General features: G+C 38.5%; 2 protein-coding genes across 10 annotated transcripts in view; one reads left to right on the top strand and one right to left on the bottom strand.

The window, feature by feature from the left end:
* Positions 1-9977, top strand: part of ARHGAP22 (Rho GTPase activating protein 22) — a 145295-nt gene extending 135318 nt beyond the window's left edge. For all 7 annotated transcript variants that reach the window (XM_054071628.1, XM_054071631.1, XM_054071629.1 and 4 more), the window contains one exon: positions 1598-9977. In XM_054071628.1, coding sequence (XP_053927603.1) covers positions 1598-1826 — 229 coding nt within the window. In that variant the 3' untranslated portion in view covers positions 1827-9977. The remainder of the gene's footprint in view (positions 1-1597) is intronic.
* MAPK8 (mitogen-activated protein kinase 8) overlaps positions 6190-12606 on the bottom strand; it is a 50889-nt gene continuing 44472 nt past the window's right edge. Inside the window, exons 10-11 of one of the 3 annotated variants that reach the window (XM_009570684.2) lie at positions 12314-12391; positions 6190-11369 (exon numbers count right to left, since the gene is read on the bottom strand). In XM_009570684.2, the coding sequence (XP_009568979.1) occupies positions 11224-11369; positions 12314-12391 (224 nt within the window). In that variant the 3' untranslated portion in view covers positions 6190-11223. Of the gene's footprint in view, positions 11375-12313; positions 12392-12606 lie in introns of all 3 variants that reach the window. The other 2 variants (XM_054071636.1, XM_054071637.1) reach the window with 2 other exon arrangements.

Raw genomic sequence — 12606 nt, forward strand, 5'->3', positions numbered from 1 at the left:
TTCTCTGTTGAGTTTCAGCAATTCAAGTTTACCACCTGCAACTCTTAAACTGGAAATAACTTGGAGAGGACTATTATGTTGTGTATGTGGAAACACAGCGAGTACTGCGACCTTACCTACTTCAGAACCTGTACAGCTAGTCTAGGCTGTACCCCAAAGTTTGTGGTAGAAAAATGTAATTGGTAGGTTCAGAGCTGTAGGATGTAAAAAAAACATTTACAGAGGGGGTAGGTAGATGTGTGTATGGTGAGCATCCCAGCTTCAGGAAAGTTCTCTGGTATTACAGACAGCTAAAATTCCACCTTCACCGAGATCAGCAGCTTTTTGCAGACATATAGTACATATTTCTGTTCACTCATCAGTGCGACTGTTGGTCTGCTGGATGTTATGATCCAGCACACCTGTGCGTGACTTTCTAATTTGTTGTGAAAGTTGTGACAATGATAATATTGCCATCCTTGCCTGTATGTGAAGGAACAGTTGAAGGAGGTGCACTGCATTGCCTGCCTAATTGCCTCTTGGTGGTAACAAAATTGAATTCAGACACTTCTAGGTCTGTCACAAAAGCCGCTTTCTGTTGTTGTTGTTGTGGAGTCTGTAGGTTGTGCCTGCTGAGTGTCGTTTACCCTGTCTAAAAATAACCCATTCACAGTTTCACAGGGAAGACAGACACCCCAACTTCACAGCTGGATTTTACTCTGGCCAATGAACCTAAGGGCTGATGGTTTGTTGGGGTTTTGGGAGTTTGTTTGTTTGTTGGGGACAGACGGACACACTTTTCCTAGGAAAAGCCTAATTTTTAAAATCACACCCTTTCTGAATATTCTATCTGGCTATACACTCTCCTCTCTATTAACACCACTAGTCTGTCTTGTGATTAGGGAACACAGTGGGGAGAGCAGCAAGCGATGTGCCTTCCGTGCTTGTTTCAGATCAAAAACCCAAACCTTGTTCTTTGACTTCCTTAGAAAAAAGCTGAGACTTGCATTAGAGCTTTCTGCACAGATAAATTTAATGTCTTTTCTTCAGGTTTTCTCTCATATGTAATGTTGGTTTTGGTAAAATCTCATATTCTATGAACATCTTTTATTCCCCCACTTCAGTGTCAGTAAGAAACTTTACAGAAAATACCATAAAATGCATGGGGTGAGGAAGGACTGTGACTTTATTGCCACCTGGACCTCCAAGGATGTTCCTCAATACTGGACATCCATATAGGGAACCACTGTATCAGGATGAAAACAGGTTAAAAGATTTATACTAGAATTATACATTTGAACTCACCCTAACTGAGGAGTTAATACATGCCCTCAGGATTGTCTGTTGCCCAAAATAACCATTGTTTTGTAAAACTTGAGCATATTTTCTCAAACTACAAAGAGAGGAGGCTCCCGCTTTCAAGGAGTCTCTTCCCTTAAACCCAACATTACTGAAAGGGCAATTAGCGCCCTTCTTTAAAATTTCCTTTTAGAGCAAAGATTTTAGCTCTGAGTGGAACAACTTATATTTATTATAGCTACCAATATCAGCAGCATTTATCCAGCCACTTAAAACCCCTCTTTCTTTCTTCTCCCTCTCTCTCCCCTTTGGTTTTAAGAATTGAAGAAACAAGTGCAGACCTGAGGAAAGAAGTGGTTAGGTTAGAAGAAGAACTGGACCAAGAACGAAAGAAATACACGATGCTGGAGATAAAGCTGAGGAATTCTGAACGTGCTCGTGAAGATGCTGAGAAGAGAAATAACCTTCTGCAGATGGAAATGGAAGAGTTTTTTTCAACATTAGGATGTTTAACTGTTGGGAGTCAAAGTTCTAAAGTCCCTAAGTAGAACAAACTGATATACAGCATAGAAAATTCTATTTCTGGCAAAACCAGTGAAAATGCATATTTTGTTCTGGTGTACTCATGTATCATGAGTAATTCTACAGTGATTGTGCTCTCAGTGACACTTGCTATGTTGTCTTCACATGTGCTGTAGTACTTGGGCCAGCCGGGAAAGACTGCTAAATGTAATGCTTCAAAGTTTAGATGTCAGATTGCCAAGAAAGAGTGAGCACCCTTTTTATTCACAAGCCATACTCTTCTCCATAGCTGTGCTGCTGCCATTTCGGATTTACTGCACCATCCTTTTCCTGGCTTAAGGACAACATAAAGTCTTGCAGTGTGGGTGAGATGGCCAGAACTGATGGACAGGCTGAGCCTGGAGCTGAGCACCTTGCGCTTGGGAAGATGGCAGTTCTGGTATATCACCATATTCAATGTGGTCTTACATATGGATTTAATGAGGTGGTGTTTTCTTCCTACTGCCTCCATAAAGTTTGTTCACATTTCCTGTTCCTTTAAGTGGCATTATTTTATGAAAGTAATGTGAAAAAAAAGTCTACAAATGAGCTGAAGATACCAAAATCTGGACAGTTCACTAAAATTGCCCCTTACTCAACAAACAGTTCCACTTCTCCACAAAAATGCAATTTTCTAAACTGTATGTGATTAATAACCCTATTGGCCACACAAACTCCATGGAATGTTAAATATGCACATATTGCCCTAGGTGTCTGGGGGGGTTGAGCCAAAAACACAGCAGCATTAGCTGCGAGAAAAAAAAAATCTCATGAGTTGATGAGACATCAAGGTAAGAGAAGATTCTTATCATCAAAAAACCCTCAGCAGTTGGATGTGTTTTAGCTATAACATTTTAATAGCAAAACCTATGGTAAGAGAAATTAGTGCAATTGGGGCTGGGGATATTAAGGGGGGATGGGTGGGGATCTATCTTTAACCTTCCCAGGACAATTTACACTTGGCTGCCTTGTAACATTTCTCATGACACCAGCTCATTTTGTTGTTGTTAGTAGTTCAGAGGGAGATGAGGGGACAGGAAGAGCATCACAAGCATTCCAGCAGCCTAAGTTCATTACTTCTACTAACGAAAAAATATTAGAATGAAGTTTTAATTTCCAGTAACTAGCTATCAGGACTGATTTCCCTTTCCAGGGACTTCTTTGAGAAGCCCTGCATAACGCTTGCCCTGAGACACAGAGAGAACTTTTTTTTTCACCAGATTCTGCTTGAAGACCGCTTGCCAGCCCAGCACTCGCAGCACTATTCACTCTTTCTTGGTGTATATCTCTGGTGGCTGAGGCAGCTTGGGAGTCTCAGAGGAGAAAGATTTCTACTGGAAAAGTGCAACAACAACATGAACTGGTTAAAGGGAAAGCATAGACTGTAGTGAAGGTGCTTGCTTTATTTAAGTATTTTCAAAAAAATTACCTAAATCTGTCTTTTCTTACTAAAGAATAATATAACTCATTGTCTGGAAATAAGCTTAGAATGTTTTCTCTTTTTTATGTACTACCGGATTGTGCACCTTTCAGTACTGATTTTCTCATCATCTCACAGATATACAGGTATTTCAGTATTTAAATATCTAGAAGTTAACTTGTTTCTACCTCACTGTAACACTTCTCCTTCCTATAGAAATGTACATCATTTAAAGTGAGCAAAAAAGAAACATTCTAACCTAACCTTTCCCTGTTAAGACAAGTCAATCAAGGTGGCAAAGTAAGCCGTGCAGATAGGTTAATTCAGTTATTTCAAATAGTTTTCCCTCCCCAAAACATCCAGTGTGCCAGATTCCTTCCCACCTCGGGGAGGCACTGTGGCAGGTGGCTGAGCCTTTAACAGGAGCAGCCTGACACCTGCAGGCGGGAGCATCGCCAGCAACTTTTATGTCTACTCCTCCCCTCGCCGCCATTATTACTGAAAGTCACAATTGATCCTGCAAGGAATATTATGGTCTGTTCGAAACAGCAGCATTAAGATGCATAACGTAAGAAGCAACTGTTGTACAGTACAGTGAGTTAGATAGTGTTCCGGGCATCACAAAATAAACCTTAATATTAGACTGGCCTGAACTGTGTTGCAAGTAACTCTCTGCAATTAGAATATCAGGACTGGTAAAAGAAAGTTTCTACTACCTGAGTCACTCAATCCAAGTAGCAGTAGCAACCAGGTTATTTTAATACCTCTTTTATTCCTACCCCCAACGTGGGTACCTTCCACTATATCCATCCTGACAGCCCACATCACTTTAAGACAATTTATATCGCATTAGCTCCTGTGTGTATCAGGTGCAGCGACTCCCTCTAGTTCTGGCATGCTGCAGACTAAAGAACTGAGCCGTGCTGACTGGGAGCCTAAAGAACAAAAATGCAGGACAAGCACTCACCAGGACTGCTGGCTAACTCTCGGTGAAATCAAATGCAGCAGGAATTCTAAATATTCTTTAACTATTTAAACCTAGGAAACTGCCGTGTCTAGCGGTACCGGGGAACAAACCCACCTATCCCAAATCTTCAGCTCCAGGATAGGATCATCTGTCAGCTATGTAGCACAGCATAATCTTAATTTGGCATCTAGGATAAAATTCCTTCCTCTCCTCAGTTTCACAGATGAAATTGTATTCTCCCAAAGCTATTAATGGCAGTAACCTTTTCCCAGTTGACTGGTGTGCTCCAGAAGCAACGTCTATTGCTCTTGTTCACGGGCAATAAATTTCAGGTCCTTCTGAAGGTGATCCACCACAGTAAATAAAGCCTGCAAGAAGCTGGAAGCTACTGGGTTCAAGACAAAATACACCATGGTAGGAGATTATCTCTGAAGGACAGTAACAGGAGGATAACATAAATTTCCCATCATGGACAATTATGCAAGACGTGGGAAAACACTTGGTAACACTATACTCTAACTTAAAGAAGATGACACACCCTTTCCTAGCTTTAACTGCTGTTTCTGCACTCTTTCCTGCCACTTCATTTGCCAGCTTAATGGATCTGAGAGTGCTCTCCTTATTTTGCAGACCTTTTGCTTATTACAGCTCCAGTTTAAAGTGCCAGATTTCTTAGAAGCATTTACAAGATACAGGTTTGTTCGTACTAATAAGATATGACAAAAGGCTTCTGGAATCAGGTAGGTACATTTTAACCATAGCTTTACTAGTACAATCTTCCCAGCCTGGAACACTCCTTCCAGTGTTATGCAGGCAAAAAAAGTGTAAAAAAACTTCCAGTGGAAGAAACTCAATGCAAATATATAATTGCAAAAAAATTCAAAGCCAAACAGGAGCATTCCAGAACAGCAAAACCCTTCTGTAAGTCTCCATGGTATTTCTAATATGAAAAAGAAAATTAATACCGATAGCTTACTGAATTTTCTACATTCACCAGCAAGTTCTATCTAAAGCAGCACCTCTATGGCACGTTTTGCCGCTGAGAGGAAGTCACACACAGACAAATCCCTGGCAGAGCTGAGACTGTCTTAGGCCTTACTCTACATTAATATATTACTTGGAAAATCAGTTACACTTTATGCCAACACATGCAAAGAAAAAAGAGCATTTCTGAGTCTCACCACATTCTTAGAAGAGCACCTACCTCCACAGCTGCTCCAGAGAAACAAAGCAGGCTGCATTGTTGTGTCCATGGTCACCGTATCTTTCTCTTAAAAAGGTATGCAAAGACAATGTCACAGCATGCTGACACAGGCAACTCAAGGGCATCTTAAGTCTTCGTTTAAAGAAATACTGAAAGTCTGCTGGAAATGAAGGCAATGAAATGCATTACATCAGGACTTAGCCCCACTGCAGAGGTGCCAGTGCCCAAAGTGTCCCTGGCATCCAAGTTAGCCTGTCTGTAAGAGCTCTTCAGCAGTCAGATCCTTCGGGCTTCTCTGAGATTCAGTTTTGAGAAAGATTTTCCTTCCATACACCAGAGAGCCCATGACTTACCTCCTTCTGCAGCACAGGTTCTCAGCAACTCTATTTCCAGGACAGAAGGTGGCTAGACTTAGCAGCAAGGAAGTAAGAACAGGTTCCTGGTAGTCACAAAGACACATGGTATTAACAGTCTGTGGCACACCTGAAGTCCATCGGAATACAGAAATGGAAGAAACATGTCACTTCATCCACAAGTGAGCTCACACACAAGACAAAGATTTAAGTACCAGTAAAACCAGATGAATTCTGAGGAAGGACTGATGGTAAGACTCCAATAGACTGCAGCCCTATTACAACATCCATATGAAATTCATTCCAGACTAGCAATGAAGAAACACTAAATGCATACTGGGCAAACTTTTTTTTTTCTTTTTTATTTAAAATATCATTATAACCAATTGACAGACTAGATAACAATGTATACATTCCAGTGGTGCACATGTAATGAACTATGGCATGAATGAGTAAAAAAACCACAATGTTCTCAGTAATGGCCCACCAACAGCTTATTTGGAGGGAATAAAGGAAAAGCAGGAAAGGGTATCAAATGTGAGGAATAAAAAAAAAATTACAGTTTTCCTCGGTATTTTTGATGGTGTATCCTGCCCTTCATATTTCTTGGGACAAAATAAAATTAAGAATATACTTCAAAAGGGGCAGAAGGAATGATCACAATAATTACCTTTTTTCTCAACTTTAGTAATAAAAGTTAAAGAACTCTCAAAAATAGACTAGCTATTGGGCCTACAAAAGTAATTCATCTGTATGCAAAGCTTACCAAGAATTATTCCTTTTGTAAAATGTAAAGGATGAGTTGACATTACTAGTAAGCTATTTTCACCTACAAAACCAGCTATTTCCACCAAAACAATAATAAAATCACCAATTTACAGCTAACACAATATTCTAGATGTACATTATTGTACACAAGCTATATATTACACATGAACATCTTACGTGAAATATATAAGAAACATACTTACTGATATTGTCTCAACATTGGCCAATAGATTTATTTTTCTAAAGGAAGTGTATTTTTCTATTCACATTCAGTGTAGTTCCGATAGCAAGGGTTAGCTTTGTTTACTTAAGAAACATAGAAAGTTTGTGTGAGGTAGTTCAAGAAAACCTAGCTTAAATTTTCAACTGCAGAAGTAGAAACACAATGTGATCTGATTCATAACACATTTCTGTAATGCAGAGATATCTAAACAGGAGAAGGGAGTGAAAGACATCACTGAAAATACTAATTTTATCCAGTGCCCTCAACTAAGAATAAATTAAATTAATTGAAAATTTGAGTAGGCAGTAGAGTCTCACCACATTTCTTCATTAAAACTCTCTTTCTAATCCTCCTGAAAAATGCAGACAGCTCTGTCAACTCCCATTCTCTGGCTAAATATGTAAGAACCAAGATGTCAATAGGAAAATAAAATGTAACAGTATGGTCAAGCAGCTGTCAACAGCAAATAAAAAAATACCTAGAAATAGTAGTTGACTTCCTTAGCAACTTGAAATAGTAACATGAAGTGTAATCTGAACTGTCTTCTTCCTCTTCCCCCATAATCATAATCAAGAACCATTTAATGTCATAGGCCATGGATTATTGGCTGGCTGGGAACTATCCTCCTGTACTAGACTTTTGATGGTTTTTCTTTATGCAATGTTGCGATGAATGTCATACACATTAACGCAGCAGCATCATACTCATGCAAACGCCTGTCAAGGTGCTTAGTTTTTGCTACCTAACAAAAGAGCCTGTGTTCAGAGAAGCAGTTTTCCATAAAACAAGGCCACATCAGTAACATCCAACCAACTTGGGCACTGAGGCAGTAGCACGTGCTACTGCCACAACTGCCTCAAATAAAGCTCACCACACCCTCCCCTAAGTTCACCCTGTGTGTTGGCATAGGGGGGTTTATTGAAAAAATTATACTGATATTATCTTTGTATCCAGCTGGAATTCCTACACAGAAAGATACTATTGCATGTAGCATAGTAAGGTTCTTCAAAACTAAAAAGGCAAAGTCACAGAGCAACTAGATAGGGAAAATGTCTTGTCTGTTCAACTTAGCAGAATGAATACAATAGAGGTGACGTGGTAAGTCAGGCTGGTCTAAGGTTGTTCAACTGATGGCTACTACTCTGGTAATCCAGCTTGTCACACACAAACACACAAAACCCCTTAATTCTGACCCCACTGTCTTGCACCAACAAAAGACTTCACACAGCAGAGGTGCAGCACACAGTTAAAGTACTCATTCCTCCTGCCCTCTATTACCCATTCTTGAAGAATCTACTTCTTACAAAAGGAGATGAGCTACTTTATCCTTGATGTCTGCCACAACTTTGACCAGAGCAGGTGGAAATTGATCCTGTTATTATTGCCCAACTTTTTACCTCACCTGAGGTAAGAAATCAGACAGGTCACTGTAATTAAATTCCTACCAATTTTCAGTGGATTGGAATGGCCCTAAGAAGAGAAAAATTGCATGCACTTTAGTGAAGCCTATTGTCATGAAAAGATTTTGGAATCACAGACTGAAATAAAGCTTAATACTTTAAGAATACACTTGTACAGTGTATAAGGTAGTACATGATCTAACAACATAAAAACAGACAAAGATAGCTGAACTCTAGCTACCCATTTGTTTGCTATCTGTGGCAGCATACATCTATCTATGAAATAATTTTATATTTCAACAAATAAAAAGGGAACTTAAGAGTAACAAGTTGTTGTGATGATTTGCTTACTGAACTCAATTTTCTTGTCTTTGAAATTTGTTATCACTTTAATAGGCCTTAAATGCAAGCAACTGCCAAAAAAGAGAAAAAGGCAACGCTATGAAGATGGTGCTAAAAGAAACTCCAGGTTCCTGCAGGCAAAGCTCTGACCTTACTGAAACAATCCCTTTAAACACAGCTCACTTACACTGCAATGGGTTGCAGTGGACAGTTCCACCCATTCATCAGCCTAACCTTAAAAGAAGAAAAGCTTTAGAGCTTATGAACTCAACGAAGCTACTATTGATAGCCCATTGCAGTAAAAGCCTAGTAATTGTTTCACTCAATATTAATTTTAAAAGTAATTTTTCTTTAGGACACTGGAAAGTGATAGCAAAAATAATTCTAAAGTTTCAAAATATTTCAGTCACCACTGCAATCCAGAGGGGTCCAAAATAAATATAAATAGGAATTAGATTTACCAAATTCTACTTTTTACAAAACTTGCAGGCATCGGAAGTTGATTTTGTCAGTCTTAACTTTGTTACACTGGGCTGATCAGAGTCTCATCTGACCCTATATAACAATGGAGTACTGCTGCATGACCAAAAATTCTGGCTTAATTCACAGCTTAAACTTTGATAAAAAAAATGAAAAAAAATAGTCTATTTCTGTCGGTCTCTGTTTAAATTGAGCAGATTATCTATGCTCCAGTGAGATGAATCCCAACATGTCCTGCCTATTCTGAGGTAATATACAATTTGGCAGGATCCTGTAAAAATAATTGCCTTAACAAATGTGGTTTAGAAAGGCAATATTGAAATACTAGATACAAGTGAGGAAAGCAAAATTACATGCACACAGCACTTACCAGCAGTCTAGCCAGGCCAGGGAAACAACTGCACAGTTAATCAATTTAGTCATCTTTGAGACATTACCATTCTTTGTAACCCTGTATGATTTTCAGAAAGACACGTTAGATATTGAAAGCATTACTATCACTCCTATTTTTCTGAAACTTACTGCTAAGACAAATTTCCCTCTTTCAACTTCAAAAAGATACCTATGTAACCCAACAAGCAGAAGGAACCACACTGAAGACCATCAGTCATTCCTGGATGACCTCTGTAGCCAGTTATATGATCTGCTTATGCTCTGTGCCTGGCAAGACTTCTATATTTTTTACGCTCATTTTTGTGAGCATTGCTAATTTAAATCCCTCTTCACATTCTAATTCACTACACAAAATATGCACCTACACAAGGCAATCAATTATACAGCCTAGCTTCACTAAAAATCTGCATTTTCCAAAGGAATAAATTCTGAATGACTAACTCATACATAAACTTAGGTCAGTTATACATAAACCATTCTGTAAATATAAAATGTAAACAGTTAAAATACTTCTGTGAGGAGCAGCACCATTTTACATGACTATTTAGTAACTGTTCTATATATTTCAATATATCTTTTGTTTAAAAGTGTATTGAAACCTGGAGCCTCAGTGCTGAAAACTAGTGAATATTTATGACTTAAAATGAACAATTATTAAGATTTCTGCTACACTGGTCTCACGGTGAAATAAAAGATAAAAATATTAATTTATACAGCACAACTTCTCCCTCCTTTGGATGGCATATATTGCTCACTTAATGCATTAGCTACAGAAATCCTGAGGTTCTCCTACCACTTCATGTTTTTTAGTGATCAGTTGCTTCTAGTGGAGAAAGAATAGCTCAAGTTTTGCCCTTACTGCATTCATGTCATACCCTCTTCTACCCAAAAAACACTCGCCTTAGTAGACAAAACTAGTAAGAAACAAAACTCCCAAGAATCACATATTACATGAAAGTATACCTATAGCATATTCATTTTCCCTGTTGGCAGTCTAGACATCCTGGATACATTTTGTTTTGTGTGTACAAAAACAGGCTACAAGCTAGAAGTAAACCGTTTATTTGCATTGAAATATATTATTCATGAAGTATCCTCATGTTTTATGGTGATCACAAGATTCAGCATGCCACAACTCTGCAGAGAACATCACATTATTTGTTAGGCTAGATATTTCTGCAGCTTTGAAGATATGCTCTGCTTTCTTAAGTTCATCAAACCATTCAGATGAAGTTACTTTGCAAAGGACTGTATACCATTTCTTTTAAAAAAGTCACTAACTGTAGCTTTTGCTGAAATATTATAGGCAAGTGGCCAAAGTAAGAGAGATTTTTTTCACTGCCAGCACCACAGTAGAATGCCCAAACTAAAGCTGGCTGCGCTGAATTCTCTTCCCCCTCGACCTGGACACAAACATACGACCAAACATAAAACTTTGAAGGATATCATGAACAAAACATCTAGAATAAACTCTAATTGAAAAATCGAAAACCTATAAAATCTTAAATAATTCATTATATGGTAATGACCACAACATAATTATGTGCTTTGATAAAACAATTACAAATTCAGTAAAAAAAGATCAGCAGCATAATAGTAAAGCAAATATGCAGATTTTAAAACCACAATAAAAATTATCAGGTTTAATATTTTACAGTTAATTACAGCAAAAAAAGTATCTGCTTTTAACACAACTTACAGTTTAAAATTACAGCACTTTATGATGAGTTCTACGATTATCTTTGAAAAAACACTCAAAAATACCACCAAATCTTAAAGGTGCCCTATTAATGACTAAAAGGACCCCCCTCCCGCCCCCCAAAAGACCAAGTAGTCATCTACAGCAACCCAGAGGTCCGGCTGAGGTTTCTAGACTGCTGTCTGTATCAGAGGCCAATGTTGGATCTGTTGACATTGAAGACACATCATTGACAGATGACGATGAAGACGGATGTTGAGAGCCATTGATCATTGCTGCACCTGTGCTATGAGAAACAAAACAGCAAATCAGTTGCAGATACAGTTGCACAGTTCAGTACTTGCATTAGTCTGTCTCTTCCTAGTAGTCCTTAATTTCCCCTGTTTTGGCAAGTTTGCAGAGATGTGTCTCAATCCATTGTCAAAGTAAACCCTGCAAGTCTTTTAAGGTGGGACCTAATGAATGGTATGTCAACAACCACAGAACTCACACGGTACCGCGTCTGTCAGATTGCAGTAAATGCTAATGGCCTAAGATTTAAAAAATCACAGAGATAGTACTGCATAAAACCAGAGCTAAGATACCCTACAAAATGTTGAGAGCCAAAGCTAGAATATACATTTTGATAAAGAAGAGGCCTATTTTTTTTCCCATCGGATCCTCCCCTTCAGGCTAGGAACTAGCTGCTGTGCCGTCACCTCACATACATTCAAACTCAGATACACAGTGATTTTTCAGTCTGGACTTCAGTGAACTCTGAGCATTCAGCAACCGCTGTCCAACCTCTGCCATCACTGTTCAACAGTGCAATGGAGTCCTAGCAATGGTCAGTTATTGGGCACATTTTGCTCCAAAAGGCAGGAGTTTCTGAAAGTGCTCCATAATTTCCCAACCTAGAAATCCTGTTTCATTACTTAACAGATGTAAGTAGTGGTTTTATATATGTATATATATATATATATATATATATGAATGAAACTACCAGCTACATGTTACAATTCTAACCTAGAGTACCAGTACATAACAGAGAAATTTACCAAATTAATAAAAAGAGATGTCAGCCTCATACATTCCATTCAAATAAGCAATATCTCAAAGAGAATTCAAGAGGTTACTGAAGACCCATATCTTTGAGTTAGGTTACTCTAGGATGTCTTGAACAGATTTATTCCCTCCTAACCTACAACTGAATGTAGCTTTGTACTGTGCTTTTATTGTAACCAACCTAAAGGAGCTGGTTGTCCACGTATAACCCCATTCTTGGTTCTCTCCTCCAGGTCCATGACTTCCTTGTATATCAATTCTGAAAATGCATAGAAAGGAAGGCAAAAAATGAATTCACAAACCTAGAACTGGACTGATAATACATCTTGCATTAAGATGTACATTTAAATTTAATAAGAATTAGTTTTGAACAACAGGCTGTAGGCTATAGGACAACTGGCAAGCGATATAAAAATGTACAGTTCTTTTCTTTTGGAGCTACAATGGCCTAGCACTCTCAAGAACACACTGACA

The sequence above is a fragment of the Cuculus canorus genome, chromosome 7 (genome assembly GCF_017976375.1).
Source record: "Cuculus canorus isolate bCucCan1 chromosome 7, bCucCan1.pri, whole genome shotgun sequence".
Classification (NCBI taxonomy): Eukaryota; Metazoa; Chordata; class Aves; order Cuculiformes; family Cuculidae; genus Cuculus; species Cuculus canorus.